General features: G+C 50.6%; 2 protein-coding genes across 2 annotated transcripts; one reads left to right on the forward strand and one right to left on the reverse strand.

The window, feature by feature from the left end:
* Positions 1 to 289: 289 nt before the first annotated feature.
* Positions 290 to 2,399, reverse strand: LOC123082836 (mannan endo-1,4-beta-mannosidase 3). Its single transcript, XM_044505072.1, has 3 exons — positions 1,835 to 2,399; positions 1,498 to 1,710; positions 290 to 1,369 (listed from the first exon to the last, which is right to left on the reverse strand). The coding sequence occupies exons 1-3, from the start codon at positions 2,183 to 2,185 to the stop codon at positions 518 to 520; spliced, it is 1,416 nt and encodes a 471-aa protein (XP_044361007.1). The 5' UTR covers positions 2,186 to 2,399; the 3' UTR covers positions 290 to 517.
* A 16,768-nt stretch (positions 2,400 to 19,167) lies between these two features.
* On the forward strand, positions 19,168 to 20,413 carry LOC123087842 (serine/arginine repetitive matrix protein 2). The gene is made up of 2 exons (XM_044509958.1): positions 19,168 to 19,620; positions 19,943 to 20,413. The coding sequence occupies exons 1-2, from the start codon at positions 19,274 to 19,276 to the stop codon at positions 20,106 to 20,108; spliced, it is 513 nt and encodes a 170-aa protein (XP_044365893.1). The 5' UTR covers positions 19,168 to 19,273; the 3' UTR covers positions 20,109 to 20,413.
* The last annotated feature ends 557 nt before the right edge of the window (positions 20,414 to 20,970 follow it).

Here is a 20,970-nt window from a genome sequence, read left to right on the forward strand (position 1 = left end):
AAGGCCTATAGGATGTTGGATCCTTGTGCAAAGAAATTGTGTGTCTCGAGATGTTGTGTTGGAAGAAGATAGACGCTGAGAATGAGCGTCGGGCGAAGTAGAGCAGAGGAACCCACATCTGTTGAAGTGGCAGGTAAAGAAGTGCCATGGAGAGAAGATATGGACAGACATCAGCTTGTTTAAGAGTAATGAAACTTGGGAGATCACTGATATGCCAAAGGGACACAAAGCAATTCGTTTGAAATGGATTTTACAAACTGAAGAAAGATCCCGGTGGCACATATATGCATAAACAAGAAATTGCAATATACTCTGATTGCCCATCTTCATATGTACTACTCAGATCACTCACGCCGAGTTCTCTTCTAGGTAGTACTTTCCATTTACAACTCTTGAGTCAGCTAATTAAAACTTTTGGAAAGTCTCAGACGGCACCGTGGAAAAAAGTCAAAATTGCTACACTCAGGGGAGGTATCTGAACATTTCTCTACTACACAGTCCAGCCTAGCTAGCTTAGCTACATGGGACCAAACAGTGAAGAAACGGATCTGAGCAGAGAGACGAAACGAATCAAGAATCTTTGGACGTAAGGATGAGTACCATCCCAGCTGACAAAACTGCCGATCTTCCTCGTCGTTCGACGACCGGACTCCGCCGCGTCCTGCTCGCTGAGCTCGGCCATCTTCTCGGAGTGATCGCTGATGATGCTGGCTGCGCGGGCGTCCTCGGGGAGCACGATCTGGTACCCGTCCTTGAGCGCGTCCATGCCGTCCCCGTCGAGCAGCAGCTGCCAGAAGGCGCCGCCGACGAGCGGCCCGCCCCGGGACGCCGACTCGTAGATGGCGTCGAGCACCGTGCCGAGGAAGCGGTCCCTCCTCTGCGTGGCGGACGTGGCGTTCTCGCCGCCCTCCTCCCAGAGGAACTTGCCGTACTCGGTGACGAGGAGCGGCTTGCGGAGGTGGCGGTGGGTGTCACTGACATGCGACGCCGTCCAGTTGCGGAAGAAGCGCGCCTGCTGGTCGGCGGTGGAGCCCCAGAGCCAGACGTCCGGGTAGAGGTGGATGGTGGCGAAGTCGATCCCGGCGGCCTGGTGCGTGGCCACGAAGTTGGTGCCGTAGTAGATGCCCCACGGGTTGAGCTCCTTGCTCTCGTGCGCGCCGTCGCCGTAGAAGCCCTCCAGCCCCGCCGTGACCAGGTGGGCGGCGTCGATGGCCTTGAGGTACGGCGCCATCTCCTCCACCCACGCCTGCACCATGGCGCCCGTGGGGTCGGCGCCGCACCGGGGCTCGTTCATCAGCTCCCACCCGAAGATGGCCGGGTCGTCCCGGTACGCCACGCCGCTCACCGTGTTCACCCTCGTCAGCACCGTCTGTGTCACACGTACGTAGAGAAGAGACATCAATACTTATTTGGATTTAGATCACCGACGTGACAACGTGCTAACTGACACGTACGTACTTATATGGCACGTGTGGTGATGAATGAACTGGTGATTACCTTGACGTGGTTCTTGTAGTAGGACTTGACGAGGGTGTTGTCGAAGAAGTCGTCGGCGGAGGTGAGGTTGTGAGCGCCGGCGCCGGCGGCGACGTCCTCCCTCGCCCACTGGACGTACTGGCGCTTGCCGCCGAAGTCGTCGAAGTTGTTGGTAAGACAGAGGAGGAGGTATATCCCATGCCGCCTCGCCTCGGCGACGACGAAGTCCAGACCCTGCATGCGAAAAGCCCACACACAAGCTGTCATTTTGCACCGAGCAAGCTAGCCTCGCACCACCTGTCGGCACCTAACGTCGGCATCGAGGCCGACAGACGGATTGAACGGTGGCCTAGCTTACCTGGAACATATCCTCGTGGTAGACGCTCGGCGAGGACTGCAGCGGGCGGTCGCCGCCGTCGCTGAATGCCCAGGTGCGCGCGAGGTTGAGGCCGTGCGCCGCCGCCTGCCGGAACGCCGACACCACCCCGCCCCGCCGCGACGGGTCGGACGCCATCTCCATGAGCCAGTAGGCGTTGAACCCGCTGAGGTACACCGTCCGGTCGCCGTCCCCCGCCACGAAGCGCGTGCCGTCCGTCCGCACCATGCCGCCGCCGTCCCCTCCGGCCGCGGCGGCATGCCACGGCACGACGACGAGGACAGCCAGGAGGAAAAGGCCGACCACGAGATCAGCCGGCGGCCGTGGCCTCATCGCCGGACGTACGTATGGCCGCAGCCGCCGCGCGCTAGCTAATGGAGCTTTGGTGTGCACGCCCCTTTGGCAGCAGACAGAGCGCGCTGACGCGTACGTGCAGTGCGAGCTAGCTTGCCTAATTTGGCGCCAACTTAACCGGTGCTGGGCCGGCAGGCGTAGTAATAGAGCACGGCCGGTGCGAGGCAGAGCTCAGGCCTGGAACACGCAGGCACCTCATCACTTTCTACGTGGACAAACACGTCGACGCGCGGATCATCCCACGAAAGCGACTGCTGTGTTTGAATAGCATTGTGCTCGGTGTATGTACTCAGGCCATTGTTGTCTTCGAATTGAGCTTGGTGTTAGAGACACGCTGACGCCGGCGGCCGAACTGGAGCGCTTGCCATTTGACGTGTAGGCAAGGCAGGCGTAGCGGCCGTGGGGCCCACCTCCCAGAGAAGGGGAACTTGGATCTGTTTTCCAAACGCTCCGCTCCACCACAACGAGCCACCAGAGCTTGTGGTGCCTGGCTAGCCGGTCCCGTCACGTGATAAAATCGGCCGGCTTGGATCAACGGTCAAGATTAACTGTAAAAAATGTCGATGGAAAGTGAGTAGAAGAGCAGAGACGCACGTATATATACCGAGCGTATGCGTATGCAACGAGCCACGAGGGGAGTGCATGTGTGCGTTCATAGGAATGAGTGTATGCGCGTGTATATAAGCGCTTGTGTCTGTACTGATGCTCAAAAAAGTGTCGGCTGTCAACTCGACGTCAACGTTCGCGCGTCAGCGCGTGGTCCGCGGAGATGACCTACGTACAGGGTACAGACTACAGTGAGTGCTCTACACTTGTGTTGGTCTCGACCGAGCTGGACCAGGAGTATCAAGCTTTCGACATAACATACAGGTTTAGTTATGTGATGTGTTCTCAAGAGGGGTTTGATACGTAGAATTGGTGACGGAACAACTACGGAAGTATGGCATGACAACTGGATACAAGGAAGCAACACCTTCAAACCTGTATGCAATATGGGTAGTGATCCCATACATCTTGTATCTGATCTGATGACGCAGGAGGGCGAGTGGAATGATGAAATTATCGAGAGAACCTTCATTGCCCCGGATGCAAATGCTATCATGAACATGCCAAGGCCGCGGGTAGCTATACCTGATTTTTGGGCATGGGGCTATGAGAGGTCCGGGATCTTCACGGTTCGATCAGCGTACAGAATGTTGATGGGAGATCGGGAAGAGGTTTTGAACCAGGTTGGCAGCTCCTCCCAAGGGGAGGAGGTGTGGAAATCATTATGGAGGCTGAAGGTCCAGCCCAAGATACGAATTTTCTGGTGGCGGGTCCTTAAAGGATTCCTGCCGGCGAAGGAAGAGTTATACCGAAGACATTGACTAAAGTCCCAGCTGATGAAATGGCGACCGTTTGGAGCGACCGCGAGGGCGCTCCGCACCCAACTGCGGATCCACCGGACGGCGCCGGAGATCGCCGGCGGGTGGGAGGCCGATTCTGGGTTTTAGCGGGATCTGATGAAGAGGATGCGGAAGATGATGGGCCGGCGCCGCCGGGGGAGTCGCCACCGTCTCCTTCTCCGTCGGACCTTATTTGCGAGTTTTTTCATTGTGGGTATTCCGAAGAGGAGGTGGCGACGACGGTAGATCGGGTCGTTCCTCCTGACGATCCGGCACGCGCGGGGCTTGACGACGGAGAGAAGGTCGAGATGATTCGACGGATTGTTCATCGGAAGACCGCGACAACGGCGCTTCGGCCATGGAAAGGGCCGCTTCCTAAGGTTAGTTTGCCGAAACTCACTGTGTTTGATCTGATTCGTCCCGAGGATTGGATTACGGTTAAGCGAAAGAAGAAGACGCGGAAGTTATACCGGAGTTTGAGATCGCCGGCGCCGGCCAGGCCGGACGCGGCGGCCGCGATTCAAACGACGAGGGCAGCCGCGCTAGCTCGGCTGCTGTGTGCGGCTGGGCTGGATCGCGAGGCTGCGGGCTCTGCTGTTTTTGGGCTTGAGAACAATGGGTATGAGGCCCACTGTTGCTCTCTTGTCCGGCCCGGGTTGAGTTTACAGCCATGCACGTCCGATACATCTACCTCTTCGATCGTTCCTGCGCCGTCGTTGGGAGGCGCTAGGGTTCGTCGGTGTGGGAGACGCGGCTACCCGGTGTGTGGAGTGCGCCGGGCAAGGAAAATCCCTCCGCTTCATATGGCTGGCCGGGGATCGGCCCCCACACCGGCCGCGAGTGGCACGGGGGGAAGTGCTGGGGCTGCCCCGCCGCCGCCCCATGGGTCGGGCCGTGGAGCTCCGCCGATCGGGCAGCGGCCGCCGGCTCCGGCCCCGGGAGCTGCAGGGCGTGGAGGAGCGCCGCCCCCTCAGCTTCGGGGTGTTCCTCCGCCCCCAGTGAGGCATCAGAACGGCAACCTGGGAGCCCGGGCGGCGGCTGCGTTGCCGCCGGCGGCTGGGCGGGGAGTGCTAAGACCCCACACGCCGGCTTTGACTACGGCTGCTGCTGGTCGGGGGGTCCCTCGCTCACCTCCGCAGAGGGCGCCTACTCCTGTGACAGCGGCGGCGGCTCCGGCTATGGTCAGACCCGCGGCGCCGGGAGTGGCTCCGACTGCCCGTGTTACCTCTGAGCCTGTGAACGTGCCTTCGGGGGGTCAGCGTGCACCTCCTCCTCATCTTGCTATTCGACAGGCGCAGAACCGCTCGGGGCAGACGCAGGCTCAGACCAGACAGAATTCCAGTGGAGGGCCGGTTGATGCACCACGAGGCAAGTGGGGAGATGACGGTTTCGATGCATATGGTGTGGGTCAACATCGAGGATCTTCGTCAGCGGGAGGAGGTCGTGGATATGCTTGGCAGAGTGACGGGTCTGCAGAGAGACCATTTCTAGGGCCAGCTGGAGGCTTTGTTGAGGGGGCCTCAGGACCAGATAACAGACAGAGAGGAGGTTTCCGTGGATACCGTGGTCGTGGTGGAGGCCGAGGGAGGTTTCGACGGCCGCCTCCACCCAGGGTTACTGATTCTACCGGGTCGGCAATGGAGACTGATCAGACCCCCCTTGAGTTACCACCCCAGGCGATGGAGGTGGTGAATGCACTGGCTGTTGTGGACGTTCCTGGGACTGAGAAGGACGACGAGGTTGCTGACCGGGCTGATGCAGAGCGGGCATCCAAGTATGCTCGCAAGAAAGAGAGGATGCTTTGTTACCGGTGCGGTGAGAAAGGTCATTTCATTGCAGAATGCGTGGCTCAGCTTTGTGAGTCTTGTGGCAAGCTAGCGCATGCTTCGGGGGAGTGTCCTTTTCTGAGGGAGCAGGTTCCAGCTCTTACTGTGTACGGTGTGTACTGTGCTGAGCTGATGTTCTTTGAGTCAGCGGCTGCGAGGGAGGCTCCAGTTGAGACCCAGAGCCTCACTACTGGATTGGTGAAGGTGACCCAGGGTGATGTTTCACACGCTCAGATTGTGCAGAGGCTTATGGAGCTGGCTCCGGGTGATTTTCAGTGGGACCTGGTATCTGTTGAAGAAAGAGTGTTCAGAGCTGAGTTCCCTTCGGTTGAGGACTTGCGGCGCTTGTTGAGCTTTGGGATGTGTAAGGTTCCAGGCACCAACGGCATTTTGGAGTTTCACGAGTGGAAGAAAGTTGAGCCTAAGGGGAAGCCTCTTACTCAAGTGTGGCTGAGATTCTCTGGGGCACCATCTGAGGCTCTAGCTGATGTTCGTGTGGTGGCTAGCTTGGGGATTATGGTTGGTAAAACGGAGAAGGTTGATATGGCGTTCACGAGAGCTCAGGGGGTGGCCCGTTTGCGAGTCAGTATTTTGGACATAGAGTATGTTCCGGACGTCGTTAACTGGACATATAGGGGTGAGGTTTTTCCCCTTGAGATCGAGTTTGAGGATACGGAGTTATTTGCTGAGGTGGCTGCTGGCACTGACGTGGATATGCACGAAGGGGGTGATGATGATGGTGCTTCCAGGGAACCGACTGATGAGGCGGCACAGGAGCCCAACGGATCGGGGCCTGTGGCTCAGGAGTCTGAGAACGGATCCGGGATGGAGCAGTCTCCCACTTCGTCTCAGCCTCATAGCACTTTGCGGTTTGGATCTTTTCAGCCGACATCGGCTCCTCCTCGTCTATGGAGTGATCGGGTTGACTCTCACGACGCGTTTGAGCACACGCTACCGGCCTTGGACTTTGGACAGGCTCTCCGGCGTTCGGACGACGTTCGACGTGAGGTGGAGCCTCAGGGGTTGCCGGGGCTCACTCCTGGAGGGGAGGGGCTCGGCTTGGTTTCTTCCCGGAGGGAAGGGGTGTCGGGGCAGGCGGCCACGACGCCCTCTTCTCCCGTCTCGTCGCCTATGTCGACGCGGCTGGCGTCAGTGTCCGGCGGTGGCGGTACACCTTTGGGGCAGGTGGCCCTGGAGGAGTGCCAGGCGGGAGCTCCGACTGTGGACGAGTCGCAGGAGGCACTACGTACGCGTCAGGGGCAGGTGGCCCCAGACCCTCTAGTGCCGACGGTGGTTCAACCGGCGTTGCACTCGGCTTCGAGGGCGAGAGCAGGGGGGATGGACTAGGGCAGGCGGCTCTGGTGCCCACTCCTCCTGCCATCTCCCCCTCCCTTCGGAGGTCTCCCTCACCTAGGCCGTCTCCGGGTTCCGTTACTCGGGAGGAGGTGATTGCTTTCGGTGGGATTCGAGACCCGGTTTCCGAGGGGAGACGGATGAGCTCTCGTCTCCAGGACCTTCCGGAGGTGGATGACATGCAGCAGCGGTGCGCTATGCGGGCGGCCAAGCTTCGTGATGTTGAGATCACTACTGGTATGTCAGTTAATTTATCTAATTCCATTTTGCATTTCTCTAAGGATGAGATTATTAATAATGCAAACCAAGTAGGTGTGTCTCTTGGGGATAATAATGCTGAAATTTCGAACTCGGTTAATGATCTCTTAGATTTGGAAGCGGAACGGGCCTTAGAAACCATTAGAAACCTAGCGGCAGTAAAACCTATGAATGATGCTGAGATTGACGCATTGGGGGTAAGGGTGCTGGACACCTTCTGTGCGGATCTTGTTCCTACGTCGGCGGAGTCTGACGAGGAGGAAGTAGGTGTGGAGGAAATAGTAATTGCACAACCGGAGCACGGTTATGAGGACCGGGTTACGGATAATAACATTCCTAAGCGTAAGTGGAAGCGGAAGGTGTATCCTGCATCCGCGGTACGTAGGAGTGCTAGGATTCGGACTGCCAAAAAATTCCATGATGACCTATGAAAGGAATCTTCTGGAATAGCAGAGGTCTTAAGGACTTGGCTAAACGTAGGTTTCTAGCGGAGGCATCTTTAGAGCACAGTTTGGACTTCATTGCGCTCTCTGAAACTGGTAGGGAGAATTTTGCGCCACAGTTTCTTAACACTTTGTCGGGAGGAGTGGAGTTCGATTGGCATTGTCTTCCTCCAAGAGGGAGGTCCGGTGGCATCTTGCTTGGTGTGAGATGTGACTCCCTGGAAGTCCGGAGCGTTGTTATGGGTGACTTCGCGGTCAAATTTCGAGTCAGGTCTAAAGTAGATGGGTTTAACTGGGTTCTGGTGGCGGTCTATGGGGCCGCACAACCTGAGCTTAAACCGGAGTTTTTGGCAGACCTGGTTCGTATTTGCGGATCTGAACAACTTCCTATTTTGGTTGGGGGGGACTTCAACATCATTAGGAGGAGGGACGAGAAGAACAATGATAACTTTGACGGCCGATGGTCTTTTATGTTTAACACCATCATTGAGAGCTTGGATCTGAGAGAGATCGAGCTTTCTGGTCGCCAATTCACCTGGGCTAACTCTTTACCCAATCCGACATACGAGAAGTTGGATCGGGTGCTAGCAAGTCCCGAATGGGAACAGAAATTCCCTCTCGTCACGGTTCAGGCTCTCACGCGTGGGATTTCGGACCACACGCCTTTGTTCGTAGACTCCGGTGAACCAAGGCATGTGGGAAACAAAAATACCTTCTCTTTCGAAACGGCGTGGTTTGAACGAGAAGGCTTCCTGGATCTCGTAGCTAGGGAGTGGGCTACGGATACTGGGGGAAAATCGTCCATCGTGAGATGGCAGAATAAGATCAGGCATTTGAGGAGCTTTCTCCGGGGATGGGCTAAACACCTAAGTGGAGTTTATAAGATTGAAAAGGATAGACTCCTAGATCTTATACGATCCCTAGATGTTAAAGCTGAATCTACAATTCTGCAGTCTGCTGATTTGTCTTGTAAGCTTGATGCGGAGAAGAGGTTGAAGGAACTTCTCCGTGAAGAAGAGCTGAAGTGGGCGCTCAGAGCAAAGGTTCGCAAGGTAATCCAAGGGGATGCGAACACTCAATTCTTTCATCTTATTGCAAATGGCAAACACAGAAAGAAAATTCTTTTTCAGCTCGAGCAAGATGAAGGCACAATTGTGGGTCACGATAATCTAAAGATCTACATCACCGAATATTATAAGCAGTTATTTGGACCGCCGGAGGATAGCGCGGTGTCCCTAGATGAGTCCAGGATTGAGGATGTGCCTCAACTAACTGCTTCTGATAATGCTAGCTTGATTGCACCGTTTACGGAAAAGGAAGTTTTCGATGCCATTTCCCAGATGGAGAACAATAAGGCTCCTGGGCCGGATGGGTTTCCGGCGGAGTTTTATAAAAAATGCTGGCATATTATCAAGGGGGATCTTTTACCCATGTTTCATGACCTGTTTGCTGGACGGCTTCATCTATTTCACCTGAACTTTGGAACCATAACGTTGCTACCAAAAAAGACAGATGCTCTGAGGATTGAGCAGTTCCGGCCTATCTGTCTTCTCAATGTTAGTTTCAAAATTTTTACCAAGGTTGGGACGAATAGGCTCACACAGATTGCGCATTCTGTGGTGCAGCAATCCCAGACAGCTTTCATGCCGGATAGAAACATCCTAGAAGGGGTGGTGGTCTTGCATGAAACGATCCATGAAATTCACTCTAAGAAACTAGATGGAGTCATTTTTAAAGTGGACTTTGAGAAAGCGTACGACAAAGTTAAGTGGCCTTTCCTGCAACAAGCTCTGCGTATGAAAGGGTTCGACGAGGGCTGGAGGAGCCAGATTGAATCGTTTACGCAGAAGGGTAGTGTTGGTATTAAAGTGAATGACGACATTGGTCATTACTTCCAGACACACAAGGGCTTGCGGCAAGGTGATCCGATGTCCCCTATTCTGTTCAACATAGTGGTGGACATGTTGGCAGTTCTGATAGGGAGAGCCAAGGAGGCAGGCCAAGTTGGAGGCTTGGTGCCTCATTTAGTGAATGGAGGTATTTCCATCCTGCAGTACGCTGATGACACTATCATCTTCATGGAGCATGACTTGGTAAAAGCAAGAAATATGAAGTTGTTGCTTTGTTTGTTTGAGCAATTGAGTGGGCTCAAAATTAACTTCCATAAAAGTGAGTTGTTCTGCTTTGGTAGAGCCAAAGAGGAACAAGAAGCCTATAAACAATTGTTTGGGTGTGGTTTGGGGGAGTTACCATTCACATACCTAGGGATTCCAATACATCACCGTAGGCTTACGAACAATGAATGGAAGTGTATTGAAGATCGATTTGAGAAAAAGCTAAGCTGTTGGAAGGGTAAGCTAATGTCATATGGAGGCCGGTTAATTCTTATTAATTCGGTGTTGACGAGTATGCCCATGTTCCTTTTGTCTTTTTTTGAAGTACCGGTTGGGGTAAGGAAAAGACTGGACTTCTATCGATCGCGGTTCTTTTGGCAGGGAGATGAGCTAAAAAGAAAATACCGGTTAGCGAAGTGGGATATCATTTGTAGGCCGAAAGACCAAGGGGGTATGGGGATTGAAAATCTCGAGGTCAAGAACCGATGCCTTCTTAGTAAGTGGTTATGGAAGTTAGCTTCAGGAACTGAAGCCACTTGGGCTCAAATCCTTCGTAATAAGTATCTTCAAACCAAAACTTTGTCTCAGGTCACGGTTAGACCGACTGATTCACCCTTTTGGAAAGGGCTAATGAAAGTTAAGCTTTCATTCTTTCAGAGGGCAAAGCATGTTGTTGGAAATGGTGCCAGCACAAGATTCTGGGAGGATTGTTGGCTCGGTGATACGCCCCTTGCAATCCAGTATCCGGCGTTGTATCGTGTTGTACAAAGGCGTGATACTTTGGTTGCAACAGTCTTTCGTTCCATTCACTTAATATTCAATTTAGAAGATCGTTAGTGGGCAATCATTGGGAACAGTGGCTGCATCTAGTTAGGAGACTGATGCAGGTCCAGCTTTCACAACAACCTGATAAACTGCGCTGGAATCTCACTAGGTCGGGGGAATTCACAGTTAAATCCATGTATGTTGCTGTTATCAACTCCAGCTCGATTCCTACTTCCAAGCATGTGTGGGATGTCAAAGTTCCTTTGAAGATTAAGGTGTTTATGTGGTTTCTTCATAAACAAGTCATCTTAACAAAGGATAATTTAAAAAAGCGCAATTGGACAGGTCCTACTAGGTGTAGTTTCTGTGATCAGGGTGAAACCATTAAGCATTTATTCCTTGAGTGCCCACTAGCTAGAATTCTTTGGACAACTGTTCATGTTGCTTTCAATATTACTCCACCAAATTCGGTGAATATGATGTTTGGAGCTTGGCTTAATAGGGTAGAGCCCGGGTTAGCTAAACATATTTGCGTGGGGGTGTGCGCCTTAGTGTGGGCACTGTGGAATTGCAGAAATGATCTTGTTTTTAACAGAACAACAAAAACTCATGTTTTGCAGGTTATCTTCAGAGCCACGGCACTTATCCGTTCCTGGTCGCTACTCACTCCGACGGAGGCCAGGGAGCGTTTGGTTACTGGTGCTATCCGATGGGAGACGGTAGCTCGGGATATCTTCAGCCGGTTTGGATGGCGGTCATGTAATAGGATAGGCAATTAGTTTACCTGTCTTTTGTTGAGCCAATCGGCTGTGGTTTATCCTTTGTTGGGCTAGCTTATGTATCTAGCCTTTGGGTTCTGTGTGAGCCTTTTCGTTTTCTTTTTAGTTTGCTACTACTCAGACTTCGAGACTTTGTGGATGTTTTATTATTAATAAGATGGCCGTATGCATCATGCTGATGCAGAGGCCGGGGATCCCCCTTTTCGGAAAAAAAATACCAAAGACATATAGGGGAAGATTATACTTGCCCAATGTGCGGCAATAAGGAGGAATCGCTGTTTCACTCTCTGGTTACATGCAATCATGCCAAACTGTTTTGGATAGAGGCAGAAGATTTCTTCGAGTTCAAGATACCAAAACTACATCCAGCGACGTGGTCGCGGGATTTGCTTGATCCCAGTTTCATTGGGAGAGACCGGGCGGCTGTCATTATATCAGTCATGTGGGCAATCTGGTCAAGCAGGAACAAATACACCCATGAGGAAGTCAAATATCAGCCCGGGAGATCGATGGTCCTAGTGAAGGAACTCATCCAAGCTGTGTACATCCCGCCCAATACAGAGGGGAGGTGTATTACGAAGGAGAGATGGAAGCCACCGGGAGCTGGTTGGTTGAAGATCAATACGGACGCTGCGCTGGATGGAAACGGGGTTTCCTCAGCGATCGGACTAGTGGCACGGGGCCATGATGGAGAATTGAAGCTCGCGAGAGGCCGCAAGCTTCCCGGGGTTACGGACCCGTATTGTGCAGAGCTGCTAGCTGTGAGGGAGGCTGTGCGTCTGGCTATGGAGAAGGGCTGGACGCGGGTGATCGTCGAGACGGACTGCAAGACTGTTATAAACGAGTATATGGCAATGGAGTGCAGGTCGACGGGTAGCCCAATCATCAGCGAGATCAAATCCTATCTCCAACACTTTCAGGGGTTACAACTAAAATTTGCTAGTAGAGATGCCAATGAGGTTGCTCACTGGTGCGCCAGAGAGAGTCTGGATAGTGCTTCGATTGTAAACTTTTTTGATGTTTTCCCTGCTTCATTGATTGCCCTAGCGCAATTGGATGTAAACCGTCTTATTAATGAATAAAGGCCTTGAGGGCGGTTCTCAAAAAAAAAGTTATGTGATGTGTTGCATGCTGGTGTGGTTAAACCACCGTCATACCATGTGTTGCATGCTGATGTGTTGCATGCTGCGCACGTGCAATACTAGTGCGGTTAAACCACCGTCACAACTCACAACGCATCGATCACCATGCCGATCTGAGGTTTCGTTTTTTTTTTTTTGAAAGGCGATCTGAGGTTTCGTTGGTCTCATCGAAGGCCTCGTCCTGTGTCCAGACTCCAGAGCGTGTGCCGTTTGACGCGTAGCTGCACATAGAAGTTTCACGGGGCCCACATACGGGAAGAGAAGAAAGAAGCAATTGTTCCACTCCAGGTTTTGCGCCTTGGGACCATGCAAAGAAAAAAAAAGGTTTTCGCCTTGGGATAGATCCCATGCACCAGACACAGTAGCCGGGTGCATGTAAAAACTGTCGACGGAGAGGGAGAGAGACGAGTTGTGCACCACCGTTCGTGCTGACCCGTCACCACGTGGCGGTATAGGAAGCGCGCTGTGTACGCCGCAGTGGCTCGTCCGTCGGCCGACCAGAGACAACGCCGACGCCGATCGACGTTGACGTATATATATGGCCGACTTATAAAGCGCACTGACATATTGACTGGTCTAAGCACCTACTGTTCGTCAGTTGCCGGAGAATCTAATTTGCGTCGTCGGTCGATTTTATGCGAATTAAGCAGACCAGCTCCGATAGCTCCTCCAAAAACCTTCTCTAAAGGTCATTTTATGGGACGATCGCACAATTTATGTGAAGTTGTCTAGCACCTACGTTTCTCAGTTTTCACAAATATCTTACCATAAAATTATTTTTCTCTATTTTTGGTTACAAAAAGCCTAGCTAATAGCCTGCTGCCCGCAACGAGGTGTCGCGGGTGGGCATGCGGCACGCTGAAGGAACTCGCTAGAGCGGCGGTGGTCGGCAGTGCTAGTGGTGGCATGGCGGCAGCCGAAGGAGGAAGAAGAGGCGTGACGGTGGGGAGGCTCACCGACGAGCGGCATCGTCAACAGCTGCCGGCATAGCTGGGGTGCGGCGCACGAGGCACATCACGAGAGAGCTCCTCTCCTAACGACGTGGCGTGAAACTTCAGGCGGTGCTGGTGGTGGCATGGCAACGGTGGCTGGCTGTGCTGGTGGTGGCGGGCCGATGGTGCTGTTGGGTGGTGTGGTAGCGCGGCGTGGCGGCGGCATGAGGGTATCTGGGTGTGTAAGTTCAAGCGGTTTTAACCCACCAAAATTACACGGGAAGATCATCATACCGTAACCATGAGGAGAATTGGGGGAAATTACACGGGATCCCGTAAAATCAATCTGGATTTATGGGAGCTTTTAGGGGGCTATTTTGGCCTCAACTTCGGGTAAACAATATTATTTTTTACAGATAGGGGAGCTATTGGAGTTTATCTAAGACATTGACAAGGGCGTCACGTCGAGTGGCGGCGAAGCTTGGGGACGTCTCACGAGACCAAGCTAGGAGTGACGCGAAGCCGACACGGGGCGGCAGTCTGAACGATGAGGCGCCACCATCCGCTCGACAACTCACATGTGCCATCACGAGGTAGCCAAGACAACCGCGATGAGCAACCACCAAGGGGTGGGGGAAAGGGCACCTCCTTCCACTCCCAGCCTGGCATTAGCCACCAAGTCACGACGGTCTGGCAATGAAGCACCAATACATGCTTCCCCATCAAGTCCCAGTGGACTAGAGGAACGACTTAGTGACTATCGACAGCCATCGACAAGCAAGCCCTGACCATAGCCCTCTTGCCTAGGCCTAGGCAAGCCCGCACGACGGCACACCTGTGGTCTTCGCGATGATCCGCCCAACGGTGCCATAGCTACTCCTGGATACGCCTTGCCCACCACCACCGCTCGCGCAGCTCTTAGCCCACGACGGCCATTGTCGTTGAACGCCCAATTTTGGGGAAACCCGCATCACCGACATGACCACTGCCCACGCGCACCACCCTCATGCCAATACGCTACCATCGCCAGCCACCACCACCCGCGCGGACCACCCCCTGCCAATATGCTACCATCGCCAGCCACCACTAGCATCGCCAGCCACCTCACGAGACGCAAACTGCGGCCAACAAGGGAATGGGACGGGGCCGAGACCGGCGGTGGCTAGGGTTAGCCCCTCGTCGCTCGGGCGAGGGGGGGGGGGGTGTTCTGGCTCTGTGTCAGTCCCGACCTATTACGTCTAACAAACACCACTACTTTATGATACTTTTCCCTGCAAGAGGTCTCCCGTTGACGACCACACTTAATTTTGTCAAGTTGATAGACCTCGCTAATTCAGCCATACATAGAAATGACTGCTTTTTTTGAGAGAGAAAGCCGTCATAGCGATTTATATTTCATACGCAAAAATCGATATATCGTTTGTTAAAGATGACTGTTTTCTAGTATGTGGCTAGTTGTCATTCATTTTATGCTTTTCACATGATGTCAGGGATCATATCACACGTGTAACACGTGCCGAGTTGATTAATTGGGAAGATCCAACTCCTCCTCCTCATCTAATAATTACGAATAGCAGTCGCTGTGTAAATAATGGACCGTGTCAAGCCGGCACAAGAAAACACAGAGAGTAACTTTTTGCTTGCGAGGAGGATAACTGCACCTGGTTTTGTGCTTCGTGTTGGCAACCCATCCAACTGATCACACCAGCAACAGCAAAGCCCCAAAGCTGGACACGTCGGCGATATACTAGGGCCGCGTTGGGTAGTCATCCGCGGAGCGGAGCGCGCGGAGCAGGCTTCAAGCGACTCCGCAAATTATAGCTTTAATCAGCTGGATTGCCGCTCCGCTCCGGCCTAGCTTACCTGTGCTTGAGATGAGGTAAACAGAGAGCCTTTTTCTAAAATTTGCATCGTGAACCGTTTAACTTGGTAAAACTCTGTCTAACTGAAGAAACTAATGTTTCACCAGCGTGGGACGCAGTAACATCGAGATGATGGGAGAGTAAATCATCAGCCCCTGCGTACAGCGCTCTGCCTTTTTGCCAAGTTGCGACTTCACCGTCCAGTGGCCGGCCGTGTTTTGACTTTGAGGTTAACTTGTGGAGGAGAAGTGTGTGCTGATATGCTTGCCATTTTGTTACGTTTGCTCGACAGCCGACAGGGTAAATATAAAACAAGCCAACCAAGCTTCCTCTGCACGAACTCCCTTGATGCGCAACAGAAAGTGCAGCAACCCGATCGATCGAGATAGTCTTAAATTTGATCGCTTTCGGTGTTGCATCTGCGGAGATCCCTGAAAAGAGCTGTGAAACGAACCCTGATCGAACACGATGGACTGATGGTAGCACGGGACAGAGACCTGTCGCTCGATGTGAACTTCTCTACTACTGCATACAGTGTCCGAGACGGCATCTGTCTTAACTGAGTGATCGCTGGGTTCATTCCCAGAGCAGCACGGTTCTTTCCGTTCAGGACGCATTCGCCATGGACGCCCAGGAAGGATCATGCTTGGCTCCAGAGCTGTCTACTGATGGATGGCCTGGCCTGGCCGGACACATCTCCAGCCTCTTTTCGCCTGGACCGCTCGTGTCAGGACATGTAGACATGGTGACATAGCTCAGCTTTGGTCACTTCAGATGCGTCTCACTCACTCTGATCAACTCATGTTCTTTCACCTCCTTCTTTCTTTGGGATGAACTGTCAGTGTCGACATAACTTCCTTCTTTGAGAAACTGAAGACAAAGTCTTGTGATCAGCTCCCTTTGGCCTTGCGGTGCGAGGTCAGCTGAGTGCAAGATGACGGCTCTATCGATGGAGTGAATTTTGAGCAGTGAATCCAGGCATGCGTTGGCATCATCACGTCTGATTACTGTGCCTGATGAAAACAAAGATTGATCACCGTGGGGCCTCGGAAGGTTGGATGATGAGTTGAATCAAGTTAATGCAGGTCGGTAGCTGACATGTTCGTCTCCTCCTCGATCCTTCTCCGCCTCATCCAATCCAGCAGCAACACCACGAGAAACTGAAACAAATCACACTGAAAACGACGGCACGTGGAAATAAATACCGAATTAATCGGCAATGTTCATGATGCAAAAATCAATCCCTTTCCGACTTTTTTTCTGATTTGTTTTCCACCTCATCTTTTACAATAATAATCCGATCAACAGGGTAACCGGTGAATGCATGAAAATGTAGGTTCTGATTTTTAACAACAGTTTGCATGAAATGTGCACCGCCATCTGTTAATAAAAGTTCCTCGCATGTTGTTCAACCTTGTAAAACAAATCTCGATGGTTCTTCCCATTTGGTCGTGGTTGCTTTTGTCGTGTCGCGGCGCCCGTGCACCAATATACTTTCTCCGTATCAAAATATAAGATGTTTTTGCAGTTTAAAATTAAACTGCAGCGTGCATTTTGTAGCACTCCTTTTCCCACAGGTGCATAGCCATCTGTAAGATAGATACCACAATATGATTGACACCGATCAAGATAAGAAAACGAAGAAACAGGGGACGGTGCAGAGACAATCAGATTGATGCTGTCTTCATTTATTTGCCACAGATGATGCCTCCCTGCAATCAGCACGTTTATGCCAAGCTATCAGTGTGTTGCTCTGCAAGACTAAAACTTCAGCGTCACCATAATTACCGCTCTAATAATGGTTGGATGTTGCCAGGTTTTTATAGGACTACGAAATAATCCTAAGAAACAAGTCCCTCCAATCAGACAACCCATTCAGAGGAAAAGAAAACTTAAAATTAAGAAACGTGCCCATGTGTTTTTTTGTTGTCTTTTTACTAAGAACATGGCCCAATTAAAAAAAAAACCATTCCTCTCCAAACCCTGCGCACCATGTTGCCACCTCTATGTAGTTTGCTCCTTCGACTTTGTCTTCATCATATCGATGTAGCCTTTGGTGCTTGCGTGAAGCATGTCTCAAATAATGGAGGTTTGGCTCTTAAATTTTCAGCTCTTCCGGTAGTGATGGTTTCTTCTACGGGGCGCTGGTTCGGCAGGACTGTCGCCTACTCGCCCTAATGACTTCCCGTCCACGATCAATACGGTGGTGCACCATCTTTTCGTTGTGTATAGGATGAAGTCGGTCGAACCCTGGGATTTTAACATAACCTTTTTTATTATTACTAGCAAAAGGGCCCGTGCGTTGCAACGGAAGAGAAAACATAACACACACTCTTAACCCAACAACCATCACTCAAGACCATAATAGGTTCATCTCTTTTATTTTTGCGAGGCATCATATTTGTGTTGCCGCTTATTCTCCTTCTCACCCTCGCCGGCGATGGCCTCGGTGTTCATACAAAACAAAACAAAAATGTGTTTGAATATGGTTAAGGCGTCTCTCTCTCTCTCACTCTCGCGATGAGAAATCTGTCGTTTTCCCCTATGACATTTTTCCGAGGTATGCATGTGTAGTTATCGATGTTTACTTTTCCTTATATTGTTATAGTGGGCTTTTTATTTCCAATCCGGATCATCGCCGGTACGAAAGGAAAACGGATCTTACGCTATAAATTATAAGTTTGCTCCCAAAACCATATTTTAAAAATATTTAACAGGTAAATTAACATCATATTTAGATTTCACACATTTTTTCTAATAAAATTTTATATATAATATGTTAAAATCGAAGTTACGGTTTAAAAGATATGGATAATTTAGAAAATCACTTGTTTGACTTAAATATATTTCAAAATAATATTTAAAAATACTTAACAGGTAAAAATAATCTCATATTCATATTTTACATGTTTTTTAATCAAATTTCATATATAACATATTCAAATCGGAGTTACCGTTTAAAAGATATGGATGATTTAAAAAAACATTGTTTGACTTAAATATGATCCGTGGATGAATTACCTAAAACATCAGGGGTTTTAAAAAAATATAAATAACGGTTCGGTTGTGACTTAAATCCGGACTGCAGGTTGATTTCAAAAAAACATAGAGACTTTTGTGTATAATATGAAAAACGTTTCGTTTTAACTTAAAACAGGACCGCCGGTTGATTTCACTGAAATAAAGGAACTTTTCTGAAAAATGTCATGACGAAAGAAAGAAATCTAATTTGCTTCATTATTAAGTAAAGAGGTAAAGATAAAGATTTACATGGGCATTTGCACTGCTATTTTTAATAGATTTGAGAGCTTTCCCAAAGAAAACAATCTTATAAAATATCACAAAATACTGTTTGAAACAAGAAGACAAATGTAAACCGAGCGTAGCTCAGATGATTAGAATCCTTGTAGTGGAACCAATCCACTAAGATTTATGTCCTAAACTTGACACCGATGCTCACTTTTTTCTGAATTTGTTTTAGATTTTCCAACTATATTCGTTGAGTGGGAGGAGACGTTCTTGTCGACTACAAAACGTCGGTGGTGACTTCGTAAATCTCAAGTCTCGATGGTACGAATAGCGTAGTCGGAGGATGTGTGGAGGTGTGTCTCTGTCGGATCTCATGGGATTTGGTCGGTGCTGATCTTCGGTGAATCTATCCGGATCCAGTTTTTGTTCGTCCTCGTTCATGTGGTTCCAGGTTTGATCTTTCCGATCTACAACTCTTTTCATCGGTGATGATTGCTGCTTTGGTGCGCTAGTCCTTTGGGACCTTAGCATGACGACTTTCCGACTGTTTACTACAATAAGGTTTGCCCGTCTCCGGAGATGAAGGGGTGATGACGGCGGCACGCCTTCGGCTCGCTCCAGTGTGCTTGTAGTCGTCGCTAGGAGGTCCATAGATTTGGTTGTAATTTTTATTACCTCTTGTGTTCTCTGTACTACCATGATTGATGAATAGATTAAAAAATTTCTCTTGACAAAAAAAGTATACGCTGTTAAAAGAACACGAACACGAACAACAAGACAAGTGATAGAATCCACTGCACAGACACGTGCACGGCCCACCCGAATCAGGCACCGTCTCAAACTAGTCGGGGCCTCGGGGGTAAAATCAGGCCCACTCCCTCCTCGCTCGAAAAATCCAACTCGCTCGAATCGAAACCTAGGGTTAGGATTCGCCGAGCCGCCGTCTCGCCGTCGGCGCCATGTACAACGGCATCGGGCTGCAGAGCGCGCGCGGGTCCGGCACGAATGGGCACGTCCAGACGAACAAGTTCTTCATCCAGCCCCGGACCGGCGGCCCGCCGCCCAAAGCGCCGCTCCACAGCCACGACGACGGCGCCGGTGGGATGCGGAAGCCGAACAAGGAGATCCTGGAGCACGACCGGAGGCGGCAGGTGGAGCTGCGGCTGGTCGAGCTGAGGGACGCCCTCGAGGAGCAGGGCTACACGGAAGCCGAGATCGAGGAGCGCCTCGAGGAGGCGCGCAAGCAAGCCGAACTGGAGGCTGCCGGCGGCGGCGCCGCGGGTGCAGCACCGCGTCCAGGCGAAGGGTATGGATCTAAGAATTGCTCATATACCAGTTTTGTAATGTGAAACTGTTGGATAAGGAGGCCAGTGACAGATTTTTGACAAATACATTCATGTGCAAGTTTTGAATCTGATCTCTTCATTTGCTGTTGGAGGATATTCACATTGAAAACATAATTGTTTCCTGAATTTTGGCTCAGTATCACAATTTATAGCTTATGCTGTTCGTAGTGAAGAAGCATAATCTTGGTTTCCTGTATTGTTATTTTACAGTTCATGTGTGCAGTTTATCTTCTGTTAGGTAGATTGGCAATAGTTTCTGACAAGAAGGTAAACTCTTCTCAGGTTCACGGGCACGCAGAGCCACCATGTCGCAGCACGCAAGGAGAAGAAGCTCGAGGCGATGAGGGCTGCTCTTGGGCTAGATGATGAGGTTGGACAGAAGAAGAGTTCTCAAGTAGACAGTGATCCGGAGTCTGGGGAGCTTGTACCTGGGAAGGCTGGATTCTGAAGAGTATGTTGGACATTGATGTTCAGAACGACAGGAAGGCTTTCAAGTTTCAAGGATGGTAAAAAGCATAGAGAAGGAAAAAAGGGAATGACAACAGCACAAGTTCTAGGAAGAGTGAGCATGGGTATGATTCAGAAGATGATTCTGAGACTGGCCATGATGATGAGAAAAGGGGGAAAGAAACACATGAAGAAATCCTTCTTAGATGGAGATGTTGATCCTGTGATTGTTCATAAGAAGGCAACTATGTAAGCTATGTATATCTAACCAGTGCTTTTAATTGTTGGAGATGAACCTTGCTAAAACTTGGCTTGATGCTCATTTCAGAAGGGTGTGTTTTGCCTTTTGCTGTCGGGAAATTTGATCATTTGCCAGGGACTTATCATTTGCAACCCTTTACTTGGGATTACTTGATTAGCCCCCATTTTACCTGGAATTGTTGATCATTTGCCCTATTCATCAATTTACTGATTACTTAATTTTTTAATCCACATAGTACATTTGGCACCTTTTGCAATTCCTCCCCGCTCGTATCTATTTGCTGCAGATGATGCACAGATATCATGATATGATTGACAGAGACCAAGAGGACGGTGCGGATTGATGTTATCTTCATTTATATTTGTGACAGTGCCTCCTTGCAACCAGCACGTTTATGCAAGCTATCAGCGTGTTGCTCTGAAAGCCTGAAACTTCGGCGTCACCATAATTACTGCTCTAATAATGCTTGGTTGCCGTCAGCGTAGTCTAGGGACCAATCAGTGTATCCCAATTATCAGCTACCAAAATGATATACATCATGTATATATCTAGTTTCAGGTAACAAGCATAGATGAATTACTGTGTGATTGGAATTCTGTAC

Source organism: Triticum aestivum, chromosome 4A (assembly GCF_018294505.1).
Source record: "Triticum aestivum cultivar Chinese Spring chromosome 4A, IWGSC CS RefSeq v2.1, whole genome shotgun sequence".
NCBI lineage: Eukaryota > Viridiplantae > Streptophyta > Magnoliopsida > Poales > Poaceae > Triticum > Triticum aestivum.